General features: G+C 39.4%; 1 protein-coding gene across 1 annotated transcript in view; it reads right to left on the bottom strand.

The window, feature by feature from the left end:
- LOC136849054 (pituitary homeobox 2-like) overlaps positions 1 to 13,379 on the bottom strand; it is a 103,603-nt gene that overhangs the window by 15,333 nt on the left and 74,891 nt on the right. The window contains exons 2-3 of the mRNA XM_067121960.1: positions 6,768 to 6,906; positions 5,717 to 5,783 (exon numbers count right to left, since the gene is read on the bottom strand). Of these exons, the coding sequence (XP_066978061.1) occupies positions 5,717 to 5,783; positions 6,768 to 6,906 (206 nt within the window). The remainder of the gene's footprint in view (positions 1 to 5,716; positions 5,784 to 6,767; positions 6,907 to 13,379) is intronic.

The following is a 13,379-nucleotide window of genomic DNA, read 5'->3' as shown; positions in this document are numbered from 1 at the left end:
TCGTTAACAGAATAGTGTCCTTCACTTAGCAAACGTCAAACTAAAGTAAAAAAAAAAAGAAGAAAAAAAGCATCTCTTCGCACTGAGAAAACGTGACATTGTCTTTCATAACATCCGTGTTATCTGATACGATATCAGTGACGTCATACAGGCCGCATCGACTCGCTCGATCCCTATCTTTCAACCCCGAATGATCGATGGTGGTAAGTTGCTGCCGAAGGGTTCTCCTCTTGCACCAACTGCTCGCTGTGCGAGTCGTGATATTTGCACCGCCTCTCTTGCAGTGGGATTCGTCGATAATTTGGCTAAAGCTGGTACAGTAATTACCAATCTGTGAATTCGAATTTTAACTAAAACTGGTAATTACCAGTCTCTGAATTCGAGCGTTTAGGGTTATGGTTTAAAATCTTTAGTCCGGGTTTTGAAAAGTAGTTGGCTACAAGTTCGATAAAATGCCTTATAGAAACATATGATTTCGAAATAAGCTGGAGATATGCTGATATAACGTTTATGTGGTTTTGAGTTTTAGTATATATAAATATGCATTTATATATATATATATATATATATATATATATATATATATATATATATATATATATATATATAACATTTATATATATATATATATATATATATATATATATATATATATATATATATATATATCTGCAAACATTTATACATATATGTATATATATACTATATATATATATATATATATATGTATATATATATATATATATATATATATATATATATATATATATATATATATATATATATATATATATATATATATATATATATATATATATATATATATATGACTGTTTCCAAATAAAAAACAATGCAGCAGTCACTAAAACATTCATACTTTCTAACTACTGAATTGTGGATGGCCTTTCCAAATCATTATTACTTAAGTGATAAAATCAAACAAATTATCAGAAGTATCTTTGTTTTATTTTGAACGTATAAACTTTTGGTCGCTTTTCTATGAGCTTTTGATATTTGCCATGCTAGCACACTGTCTGAATGAATCAATCACAAACCCTGTTCTGGGTCATAGAAGGAAAAGGTTAATTAGTTTCTGAAAAATCGCTCACCTGAGATTTCTCCCTCATTTGTTATGTGTATTGTTAAAGGTCCTGCAAATATTTTGAATTGTAATCCCAAGTCCTTAGTTTCAAACAGTAGTGAGATTATGCTACTAGGTATTTTGAGGTAATTTTACTGAAGGTTAACACGACATTTTCTATTTCCTCTTCGACTTTCAAAATGATGCTGAGATTATTCTACCAGGTATTTTTAGGGCAACTTTACTGAAGGTTAATTTGACTACTTCCATTCCCTCTCCCTCTCTCCCCACCCAACCTCCCCCCACCCACCCCTCCCTCTCTTTCTCTAATTCATTGAGTTGTTTACCTTGGTATATGCCTAACCAAGCAAGCAACCCTATCACCACTGTGTCCCCTCCGGTGTCATCTGTTCGGAGGGAATCCGACGTCATTACGTGATTTAAGGCACCAGGGTCTAATAGTTCCCCAGAGCTGTTTTTGAGGGGGGATTTTCTATGTGGCCATGAGTGCAGCATTTCCCTTGAGATACGCGTCCCTGACACGTTGTTACGTCAAAACAGGGCGAGGGAGAAGACGCAGAGGTGGAATAAAGGAAGAGAGCAGTGAGATAATAGGTGTGGTGAGATATAGGGGCAATGCGTAGGCAAATGGAATGCATGGAAGGGAGAGAGAGAGAAAGAGAGCGGGAGAAATGCATCTGACATGGAACGAGAGTACAGGAAAATCTTACTGAGAGAGAGAGAGAGAGAGAGAGAGAGAGAGAGAGAGAGAGAGAGAGAGAGAGAGAGAGAGAAATGCATCTGCATTAGAACGAGAGCACAAGAAAATCTTACTGAGAGAGAGAGAGAGAAATGCATATGACATAGAACGAGAGTACAATAAAATCTTGAGAGAGAGAGAGAGAGAGAGAGAGAGAGAGAGAGAGAGAGAGAGAGAGAGAGAGAGAGAGAGAGAGAGAAATGCATCTGACATGGAAGAACTGAGAGAGAGATCTGAGAGAGAGAGAGAGAGAGAGAGATGCATCTGCATTAGAACGAGAGTACAAGAAAATCTTACTGAGAGAGAGAGAGAGAGAGAGAGAGAGAGAGAGAGAGAGAGAGAGAGAGAGAGAGAGAGAGAGAAATGCATATGACATAGAACGAGAGTACAAGAAAATCTTACTGAGAGAGAGAGAGAGAGAGAGAGAGAGAGAGAGAGAGAGAGAGAGAGAGAGAGAGAGAGAGAGAGAGAAATGCATCTGACATGGAACGAGAGTACAAGAAAATCTGACTGAGAGAGAGAGAGAGAGAGAGAAAGAGAGAGAGAGAGAGAGAGAGAGAGAATGCTTCCGACTTGTGAAGGTAAATACTCTCACTGAGAGAGAGAGAGAGAGAGAGAGAGAGAGAGAGAGAGAGAGAGAGAGAGAGAGAGAGAGAGAGAAGCACTTCCGACTTTGTGGTGAATCTAAATAAATCTTGCTCAAGAGAGAGAGAGAGAGAGAGAGGAGGGGGAGGGGGGAGGGAGGGAGGGAGGGAGGGAGAGGTATGCCTCCAACTTGCAATGAATGCAAATGAATCTTACTTAGAGAGAGACACATACATACACAAACAAACGCACAGATGTTCCCGACCTGTACTGAATGTAAATGAATCACAGAGAGAGAGAGAGAGAGAGAGAGAGAGAGAGAGAGAGAGAGAGAGAGAGAGAGAGAGAGAGGGGCGCGAATAGCACTGGGTTTCGCCATTGTAAGCAAAATACATGATGCAAAATTATTCACCAACCCACGTGACTTCCAGCGTATTTTGGAAGGGGGAGCGGAGAGGAACGATTCCCACCCTTCCCCCAAAACAATTCTGACACCCATTCCATCAACCCCGTCCCCCACCCCTCTTCCCGATTCCTCCTGCTACCCCCATCCCCTTCCCATTCTGGAATCGCTCACAGGCCGCTAATCCCTACTGCCTCCCTTCATCTCCCTGCCCACAGCTTCCAGTATGATAATGTTTAGGCCATTAAGCATGATTCCGCTGTAATTTACATGTTTAGTCTCCGTCCCATGTATTAAAAGGGAAACGAACACGGGCGCGTTTGTAAGGGAAAGCATCTTATTGATCAAGGTGAACGCCTTGAATGGAGTCTGAGTGCTGGCTAAATACACGTGAAAACAGGGACTTCTGGTCATTTGATCATTTTCATTTGTGTTGTTCCGATTGCAAAGAAAGCAAATGTCATTCCAGTTCAAATCATCTTGACCTCATATTTGGACCTGACCCTCAGGAAGCGCCTTCTTATGACCCGTCAAGGTACCAGTAACTAATATTGCTTTATAGTTATAAGGTAAAAAAAAAGATTCATTCGACTTACTTTTTAGTTTTCTGTAAAAGAAAACTATTGTGCCGGCTTTGTCTGTCCGTCCGCACTTTATTCTGTGCGCATTTTTTCTGTCCTCCCTCAGATCTTAAAATCTACTGAGGCTAGAGGGTTGCAAATTGGTGTGTTGATCATCCACCCTCCAATCATCAAACATACCAAATTGCAGCCCTCTAGCCTCAGTAGTTTTTATTTTATTTAAGGTTAAAGTTAGCCATAATCGTGCGATTGGCAACCATATAAGACAGGCCACCACCGGGCCGCGGTTCATACAGCATTATACCGAGACCACCGAAAACTTTTATTTTCGGTGGCCTTGAGTATACGCCGTAGCGGCTGTACAGAAAACTCGATTGCGCAGAAGAAATTTCGGCGCATTTTTTACTTGTATAATCTCTGTTGCTATTGTTGCTGTTGTTGTTATTGCTCGCATGTAGAAAGGCCTACACAGGAATACAAAGAAAACATAAAAAAGGAAATAAGAGGGGATATTTGCTTGTGCATGGGCTGTCAAAAGAAAGTTACCACCATTAATATTTCTTTCGTACCCATTTTTTCCTCTATCAAACTCCATTGTTGTGTAACTGAAAACTTATTTATGATCGCAATTTTAATATCTTATTGATGGGAAACCGATAAGCCCGATCGTTACTTCTGATTTGCCCATTAAATCATATCTCCAGCCTGTATCTCCAACCTATTATGTAAATTATTGATTTATTTAAAGGGCGTGTATAGGTCTGTGGGTGAGTTTAGATGCATTTTCGATGTAAATTTCTGCATTAATTTCTCAATGATTTTTTATTAAATCATAACAGTAGCAGCAGTTGTGATGGTGGTAGCAGTGTGACCGTGAGATCAGCCGTACCAGCGGTAGCCTTATTATTCTGTGAAAGACGCCGGTGATATCATCGAGAACAGTGGTTGAGGGAAACTTACCAGTTCGTATTATGCAGAATTCAAAAAAGTAATAACTCATTGTTGTTCTTGCAGTTATTGTTATTGTTGCCATTATCGAAAATATTTACTCCGTAGAAGTCATACGATTTAAACCGGTTCTTGTTATTAATTCTGCCTTAATAAGAAAAATAGTTTTAGTTTTCTGTAAGAGAAAACTGTTGTGCCGGCTTTGTCTGTTCATCCGCACTTTTTCCTGCCCGCGTTTTTTCTCTCCGCCCTCAGATCTTAAAAACTACTGAGGCCAGAGGGATGCAAATTGGTATGTTGATCATCCATCCTCCAATTATCAAATATACCAAATTGCAGCCCTCTAGCCTCAGCAGTTTTTATTTTATTTAAGGTTAAAATTAGCCATAATCGTGCTTCTGGCAATGATATAGAATATGCCACCACCGGGCCATGGTTAAAGTTTCACGGGCCGCGGCTCACACAGTACTATACCGAGACCACCGGAAGATGGATCCATTTTCGGTGGCCTTGATTATGCGCTGTAGCGGCTATACAGAAAACTCGGTTACGCCGTAGAAACTTCGGCGCATTTTTTACTTGATTTTTTTTTATTCTATGTGAAAATGATATCAGTTACTGAAAAACCTTATGTTTCCGCCGCATGCCGTTACTAAGCACGAAATCTATGCGTGAATAAAGCACGTAAAATCAGATTGATAGTTATATTAATAACGCTGTTTTTTAAGCTTTCTACTGAGTTCATTACTGACCTACTGCATTCTGGGCACGCTTTGTCTTTAAATATCGAAAGGACTGAGTCCTACTTAGCGGCTGGGCAGCTTATCAGGAGATTTAACACATTTATGTCTGTCACAAGTCAGGGTAACAGAGAATTGTTGGGAGTGAGGTTAAAGCTTTTACCTCTAAAATAAATAAATAAATAAAAAAACTAATGGAATAAAAAAAAAACTGTACTGGAACTTGTTTTGTACACTTGACAACACACGCAAATAACCGGGAACTCTGCCAAATAAGATCATAATTCTTAGCTGACTTCAGCTTGTATGGGTTATAATGTGCTTTGGGGCTAACCAGATTGTCGCGTTATCAGTTATCGTGAAAGAGTGTAAGTTAATTCTACTGTCCACGCGCGGACTCCTTTACTCCATGACCCAACCTCATCCTGAATTTATATTTTAATATAAACTAGACAGAAATAAAAGAAAAACAATAATAAGAATGAGAAAGAAAAAGAAGGGTAAGGGAGGGATAGCAGGGTAATAACACGACAACCACAACTCTTCACAAGCAAACGCAAAGAAGAAAAGAAGACAAAGATATAATCAACTGGATCACAACACGGCTATGATACTGACCCTCACTTGCGCCTCCTTCAAGTTGAGCCACAGCGCTATCTCCTCCCGGGTGCTTAAGTCTGGGTATCTGGAACGAAAAGAGATTTCTCTCTGTTATGATCATCTTCAACGTTCCGGCTAAAGATTAGATCGTTTCTTGAAACGATTTGCTCGGATGATGATGATGATGATGATGATGATGATGATGGGCATTCTTTGTACGACTTTTGACTGTTATTTGAAGGGTACATCGTCAGTGTTTATATATGTTCTGTATATATATGTATATATACATATATATATAATGTGTGTACGTTTGTGTGTATATATATATGTGTCTGTGTGTGTATCTTCAGTGTTTATATATGTTCTGTACATATATATGTATACACACACACATATATATATATATAAAATGTGTGGGCGTTTGTGTAATTATATATATGTGTGTGTCTGTGTCTGTGTGTGTATGTGTATGTGCGCGTATGTGTGTGTGTGCGCGAGAGAGAGTACAGAAAGATATATATAAATACACACAAACGCCCACATTATATATATATATATATATATATATATATATATATATATATATATATATATATATATGTTATATGTATATATATGTGTGTGTGTGTGTGTGTATACATATATATACAGAACATATATAAACACTGAAGATACACACACAGACACACATATATATACACATAAACGCACACAATTATGTGTGTATATATAATGTGTCAGATGTGCACGTACATTTCTTTCTTTACAAATATACAAACTTTCATTTAGTTTTCAAGTAGTAGAAATCATTTTAAGGACAACGGACCAGCAGTTTGTCATATCTTAAGCTTTATGTTATTTACAGATATAGTCTAAAATCTAAAATATGTCACTTTCAGTAAAAAAAAGAAATAATAATAATAATAATAATAATAATAATAATAATAATAATAATAATAATAATAAAGTCCGACGCAATTCCGACTCGTATACTAGCAAGTAAAATTTCTCTCTCTCTCTCTCTCTCTCTCTCTCTCTCTCTCTCTCTCTCTCTCTCTCTCTTTACCTGTTTCTGGCAAATGTAGCTTCCAGTTCCTGCAGTTGCTGAGAAGTGAAATGCGTCCTTTGTCGTCTCTGTCGCTTTTTCTTCGATTTGTCGTCGTCAGATTCTGCCGAACAGGACTGCGACGGTTTTTCTCCCACGTCTGAAGAGAGAAGTTTTTAATCAGTCTTGGCATTCATTGGAGGTAACGAGTATAGAGGCAAAAAGAAAGAGTGGAATTAAGTGAACGCAAGCAATAATAATAATAATAATAATAATAATAATAATAATAATAATAATAATGTCTATATGCCATTGAGCTTATAATACGCCTTCTCAATTTGTCGTCAGCCAGACTCGTAGCCAATAGGTGAGGTCCCTGAATACGACTAACCAATCCAAAATCGCCCCATTTTTTTGAAAACCCGTTTTCGGGTATAAATATTCCCTGCGTGTACCCTGGGGCCATTTGCCTCCTTTCAATGGTACCGAGGACTATGGAAGCGTCGGAATAATAAATGAACTCCCGACAGCTGCTTTATATTTACCTGCTGAAACGAAGTGTACGCCAAGTTGAGAAGATGCTTTATAAGCGCAACGGCGTACAGATGGTGGTCTTCTCAAAAAAAAAAAAATAAGTAATAATAATAATAATAATAATAATAATAATAATAATAATAATAATAATAATAATATTGAGCACAAAGGGTATCACTTAGGAGTGAATTTCACAGAACATAAACAAACGCTAGGAAAGCTTAGCTTTATTCTTCTTCGGTCTTCCGAATATTCAAATCAAATCTTACATTTTAAATCTTGTCTTGCATGAGGTATAAGCCATTAGCTTAGGCTCAGAAGAGTAAATCGGAGAAAATAAATTTATTCCACATAACGAGCAATTTAACAGCAACGACCAGTAATAGGATATTTATAATTCTAGACTTGTATAATACTTTAACAAAGTTAATTTTTAGACTTCTTGAAATAGCCGGAAAGTACTGGCATAGGCATGCGTGATCTCCTGTGCAGGGACGCTGGTTGATTAAAATATATTTATATTACACTTATATGTATATACACGTTTTGTGAATACATGTGCGTACATTCATATAAGCAGGCGGACATTCAAATATTCTATACACACACGCGCGCGCGCGCGCGTTTTATATTCTCTTTAAAACTGTTATGTTACAACGGTATATACAGTATACATACACATACACACACATATATATGTGGGTGTATGTATACGGTATATATAGTATACATACACATACACATATATATGTGTATGTGTATGTATACTGTATATACCGTTGTAACATAACATAGCATGTTATGTTATAACGGTATATACAGTATACATACACACATACATGTGTGTGTGCATGTGTATGTGTATGTATACTGTATATACCGTTGTAACATAACATAGCTTTAAAGAGAATATAAAACAAGTCATAAGCACGTTTAGTATTTTCTTTTCCCCGCCAACGCTCATCTCGCTCTCCTATGCAGCTGCTACATTCAACCAACATTTAGTGACTTATAAACACAGATATTCATACATGTACGTTTACTTGGGCTGAAGAGAATCTCAACCTCCATGATGCCAATCAAAGAGAAACTTCAATCTTCTCCAACTTCCTCAAATCTTCATTCTAGGTCTTGAGTTCCCTTACGTTCGGACGTGCAGGAATAGTTTTTCTGTTATGTGGAAGTCAAGCACTCTACCTTGATGTTCGTGGGCGATTTGTTGCTCATTGTGATTCTGTGCACTTTAAATATTTTCACTGTAACAGTGATTCTTTTTTTCACTTTCCGGGTTTTTTAATTTAGTCATTACACAGTTAAACTGGTAAAACCTTCTTCAAATAATTCCTTTGCATGTGTGTTTTATATTTAATTTCAAACAAACACTTGGATATTATTTTACAGACTTCGATCTTTTATTTCTGATATATTTCTTGGATCACTATAGCCCACTTGAAAAGGGTTGCTTAATATCCACGCAGTATATCAATATTCAAATAAGTACATATACCATAAATCTGAAATATCACATACAAATTAACATACCGCGATCACTTCATGGAAAATATAAAATAAAAAAATATTAAAGCATTGGGTTATTTCTAACACAACACACATCACAGTTTTGTGATGGATGTATCCTAAAGTTTGGTCAATATGCGTATTTCGAAAATAATTCGTGGTTCCAGAGATTAATTGCATATAGAGTAGTTAGGGGACAATGCTGATTATACAGTCGCTTTGACTATAGATTTACGATGACGCTGCGGTCTGGAAATTTAGATTCATTCACGTAAACGAAAATATCATATTTTTTCACATTTTGCAAAGATATTTTTTGGGCTGTTGCCTTATTTTGAAAATTTCGTACACGCGGAAGTACGATAATTGTTTTGTCATATTTCTAAAATGATGTTTCAAGCCAACTAGCGTAAATTTCCGAAATACTAGAATCTAATTACGACAAAAGACTCAAATCTAGTGTCGACTAAAAGGAATTAATAGAAACTAATGATGGTCGTGAGTGCCCTTTGCGTTCATCGTATCAATTGTTGCTGCCCGCAACAGAAAGTAAGCGAAATATTTTTCCCGATTTGAAACATTTTCTCACTTGCTAATTCTCCTCTTCTTCCACCTTCTTCGGCCGTCGATGACTGAGCGAAAATAAAAGCCTATCACTAACCAGTCATTTACCCTCACAGTGATCGAGTTTAAAATCAGTCACTGCCATACTCGCAGCTATTGCAACTTACATACCGTTTAAATAACGAAGACCTCCTTGGGGAGTGCCCTTCGACGGCCATGTGAAAGTACCCGCGAACGAAGCCAAAAGCCAGGCATCATTCCCCTTCAGCGTTTCTCCGTGACAAAGGAAGGACCAAAGTCGTACGGGAGATTCTGAGGGACGTGCCTTGGGTGGGGAGGCGTGGTAGGCCTTCAGGAGCCACTCCCTCCCTTACAATTTCTCTCTCTGTCTCTCTCTCTCTTTCTCTCTGTTGCCGTTTCGCCGTTCCATCCTACACCGTCTACTTCTGTTACGTAGGCAGCTATCGCATCCCAACAGAGTGACAGGAAAGATGGGGGAGGGGTGGGGGGAGCCCAGCAGGAAGGAGAGGCAGAAGGAGGAGGAGGAGGAGGAGGAGGAGGAAGGGGTTGGGAGAGGTTGGATGGTGGGTAGTGCCGAATATGACAGGCTGACATGGAAAGGAATTATTCTAATACCTCATAAATCCATCTATTGCAATGAGGCTTATCGCTTTACATCCGGGGCTTTGCTTGAGTTGATGCAATGCACACAAGCAAGACTTTGCGACGCTCGAGTGTTGACGACGAGCTCTCTCTTCCCTGAAATAGTTAATGATGGAGACGAAGGGGAATCAGGGAGAAAGTGGGAGGGAGGGAGGGAAGGAGGGAGGGAGGGAGAGAGAGACACAGCGGGAAGGGAGGAAAGGATTGCTGTGTGAGCAAATGAGGAAAAGGGAGTCTAATTCCGACTGGAGTGTCGGAGCTTGAGGAGGAGGAGGAGGAGGAAGAGGCCAAACACACCGGGAGACTTGGACCCAATCGGCCTACAGCACACCTGCCTCCTCGCTTTTCACTTATTCCGTTTTCGTTCCTATATTTACCGTTTTCGCTGTCCTCTCGTCAGAGTGTTTGATTTCCTTTTATTCTCCGAAACGTCAGAAATTCAGTTACGTGGTATTTTTGAAAGATAAAGAGGAGCCGATGTAGCCATCTTTGAAAACCCGATCAGATGTAGCCATCTTTGAAAGCCCGAGCCGATGTAGACATCTTTGAAAACCCGAGCCGATGTAGCCATCTTTGTATACCCGAGCCGATGTAGACATCTTTGAAAACCCGAGCCGATGTAGCCATCTATGAAAACCCGAGCCGATGTAGCCATCTTTGAAAGCCCGAGCCGATGTAGCCATCTTTGAAAACCCGAGTCGATGTGGCCATCTTTGAAAACCCGAGCCGATGTGGCCATCTTTGAAACCCCGAGCCGATGTAGCCATCTTTGAAAACCCGAGTCGATGTGGCCATCTTTGAAAACCTGAGCAGATGTGGCCATCTTTGAAAATCGGAGCCGATGTAGCCATCTTTGAAAACCCGAGCCGATGTTGCCACCTTTGAAAACCCGAGCCGATGTGGCCATCTTTGAAAACCCGAGCCGATATAGCCACCTTTGAAAACCCGAGCCGATGTAGCCACCTTTGAAAACCCGAGCAGATGTAGCCATCTTTGAAAAACCCGATGTGGAGCAGATGTAATGTGGCCATCTTTGAAAACCCGAGCAGATGTAGCCATCTTTGAAAAGCCATCTTTGAAAACCCGAGCCGATGTAGCCATCTTTGAAAACCCGAGCCGATGTGGCCATCTTTGAAAACCCGAGCCGATGTGGCCATCTTTGAAAACCCGAGCCGATGTAGCCATCTTTGAAAACCCGAGCCAATGTAGCCATCTTTGAAAACCCGAGTAACAAGACCAGCGTTAGGGTCACGAAGTGATGGAGTGGTTTGAACATAACTAATAAGAGTTCAGATGATACTTGCAGTTTAAACTTATGAAGTGCACAAATTATGAGTTACCTATCACTTACTTTCTTGCCTCCATAACCTAAAACTAACATCTAAATCAATCTAATCGTATATGGTTTAATCACGCTCCTAAATTTTGCTGAAACAGATATGATAAATCTGAATTTATAATTTCAGCAGAACTGAAATTAATAGTTTTGCAATGTTTTTATCCTTAAACTAACGTCTAAATCAATCTAATCGTATATGGCTTAATCACGTTCCTAAATTTCGCTGTAACAGATATGATAAATCTGAATTTAAAATTTCAGCAAACCTGAAACTAATATTTTTGCAATGTTAGTTCATCGTAATTATTGTTAAATAAAAAAGAATTATCTACGAATCTTCGTAGGATATCTTCAAAAGGTCAACAAGTTCATGGCGTTTAAGTGTTGAATCCTTCAGGGTAATTATAATATGAGCTTACCCCAGTATCTTCAAATTAATTCATATTTTCTTCATTTCTTTGCGAGTTTCTTTTTACGTAAACAATTGCTAGTACTTTATGTCTGATACGAGTTAAGCGGTTCTTCTAAACGCATTTTATAAGAATCAATCTATTTTCTCGTCGGGTTTAAAACTTAACGACATGTACATCCCGCCACTCGCGAAGCCATCTCGGGCCATCTAGCGGACAAATAGCGATCATCACCGAAAACTTACTTTGCTCGTAGACAGAGATCGCCGTGAAATAGGGTAGCAAATAGGACCATCTGCGCACCATTTAAAGGAAAAAGGCTCCCTCCTGAATTATAGCGTTATCTTGAATACTTACTACGTAGTTCGTGAAAGTGGCATTCGTCTTAACGCGCAGGTTTTTTCGAAGTTCATGAAATATTGTCTCCTGTTTCCATCAAGGTCAGTTAAACATCCGCCAGCGGTGACTGAATTATAAAATCATCGTTCTGTTTGAAAATACAGACCCAAGTTCACTAAGCTTAAGTAAACCACAAAACTCCTACCAAATGATTCTTAAAGCCTCGCAGTGATAAAAAAAAAAAAAAACGCATCGCAGAGGAAGAAGTTCTTGCAAAAACTATTAATATCCAATCCAGACCAAGGTCACATCCCTTCTCCTGCCGAAAAAGGAAAGAAGACGAAGCAGTATAAGAAAGCTAACGGCATTATGTGGAAGTTCCAAAGAGATCATGCCCTGAGTAGGTTTCTCCCGCATAAAGAAGAGAGATCCTAAGGAATGCCGTTGAGAAATCGGAAGGGATGGAGGCAGGAGAGGCGTGGGAGTGGGGGAGGGGGAAACTGTCTCTTAGCTTCGTTTCTTTTTAAAAGATGAAGGTTTGTTTTTTTTTTCTCTCAATCTTCGCCTCCTTTATTTTCCATTTTCTTGTGGGTTTGTTCTGTCCAAGTGTCAAGAGTTCCTGTGTGTAATGAGTCAAAGTGAGGCCCAATAAGTGCTTCACATTACAGAAATATGTTTGATTTTTACATTTCGACTGAACATGTATGCACACAAATCATCAATGTATATATGACTACTTTGACATAAGCAGAACCTGAGAGAGAGAGAGAGAGAGAGAGAGAGAGAGAGAGAGAGAGAGAGAGAGAGAGTGGAGTAATAAATAACGAGAGAAAACGCTAGGAGAGTAGAATCCTAAAGCACAAAAACATCTATCGAGTTACGAGTAAGTAGCGACCATAGAAGTAGATAGGAGAGAGTCCTACCCCATCTGCCATCGGTAACTGGAGAAAGGGTTAGTGAATCCCCACTTGGGAATCGATACAAAGGTGGGGACGTCCGACTGTCTACTGTGGAGGGGGGAGGGGGACGGGGGAGGGAGGGGTGATGAGGGGAGGAGGAGAGAGAGAGAGAGCCCTGGCCATCAAGGGTCCTACCTAAACCACATGACCCTTACCGGAGAAAAGAAATAGAGATGCCGGAGTGGAATTGGCCTTTGGAGAAACTTAACTGAGGGTCGGGTTCGGGATGATAAAGATGTCCACTGATGTGTTTGTTGGATGTTGGGGTTCTGGATGTTTTGTCGTTCATGCTGATAAAGAAAGTGTT

This window comes from Macrobrachium rosenbergii, chromosome 20 (assembly GCF_040412425.1).
Source record: "Macrobrachium rosenbergii isolate ZJJX-2024 chromosome 20, ASM4041242v1, whole genome shotgun sequence".
NCBI lineage: Eukaryota > Metazoa > Arthropoda > Malacostraca > Decapoda > Palaemonidae > Macrobrachium > Macrobrachium rosenbergii.
This window is presented reverse-complemented; position numbering and strand designations above follow the sequence as displayed.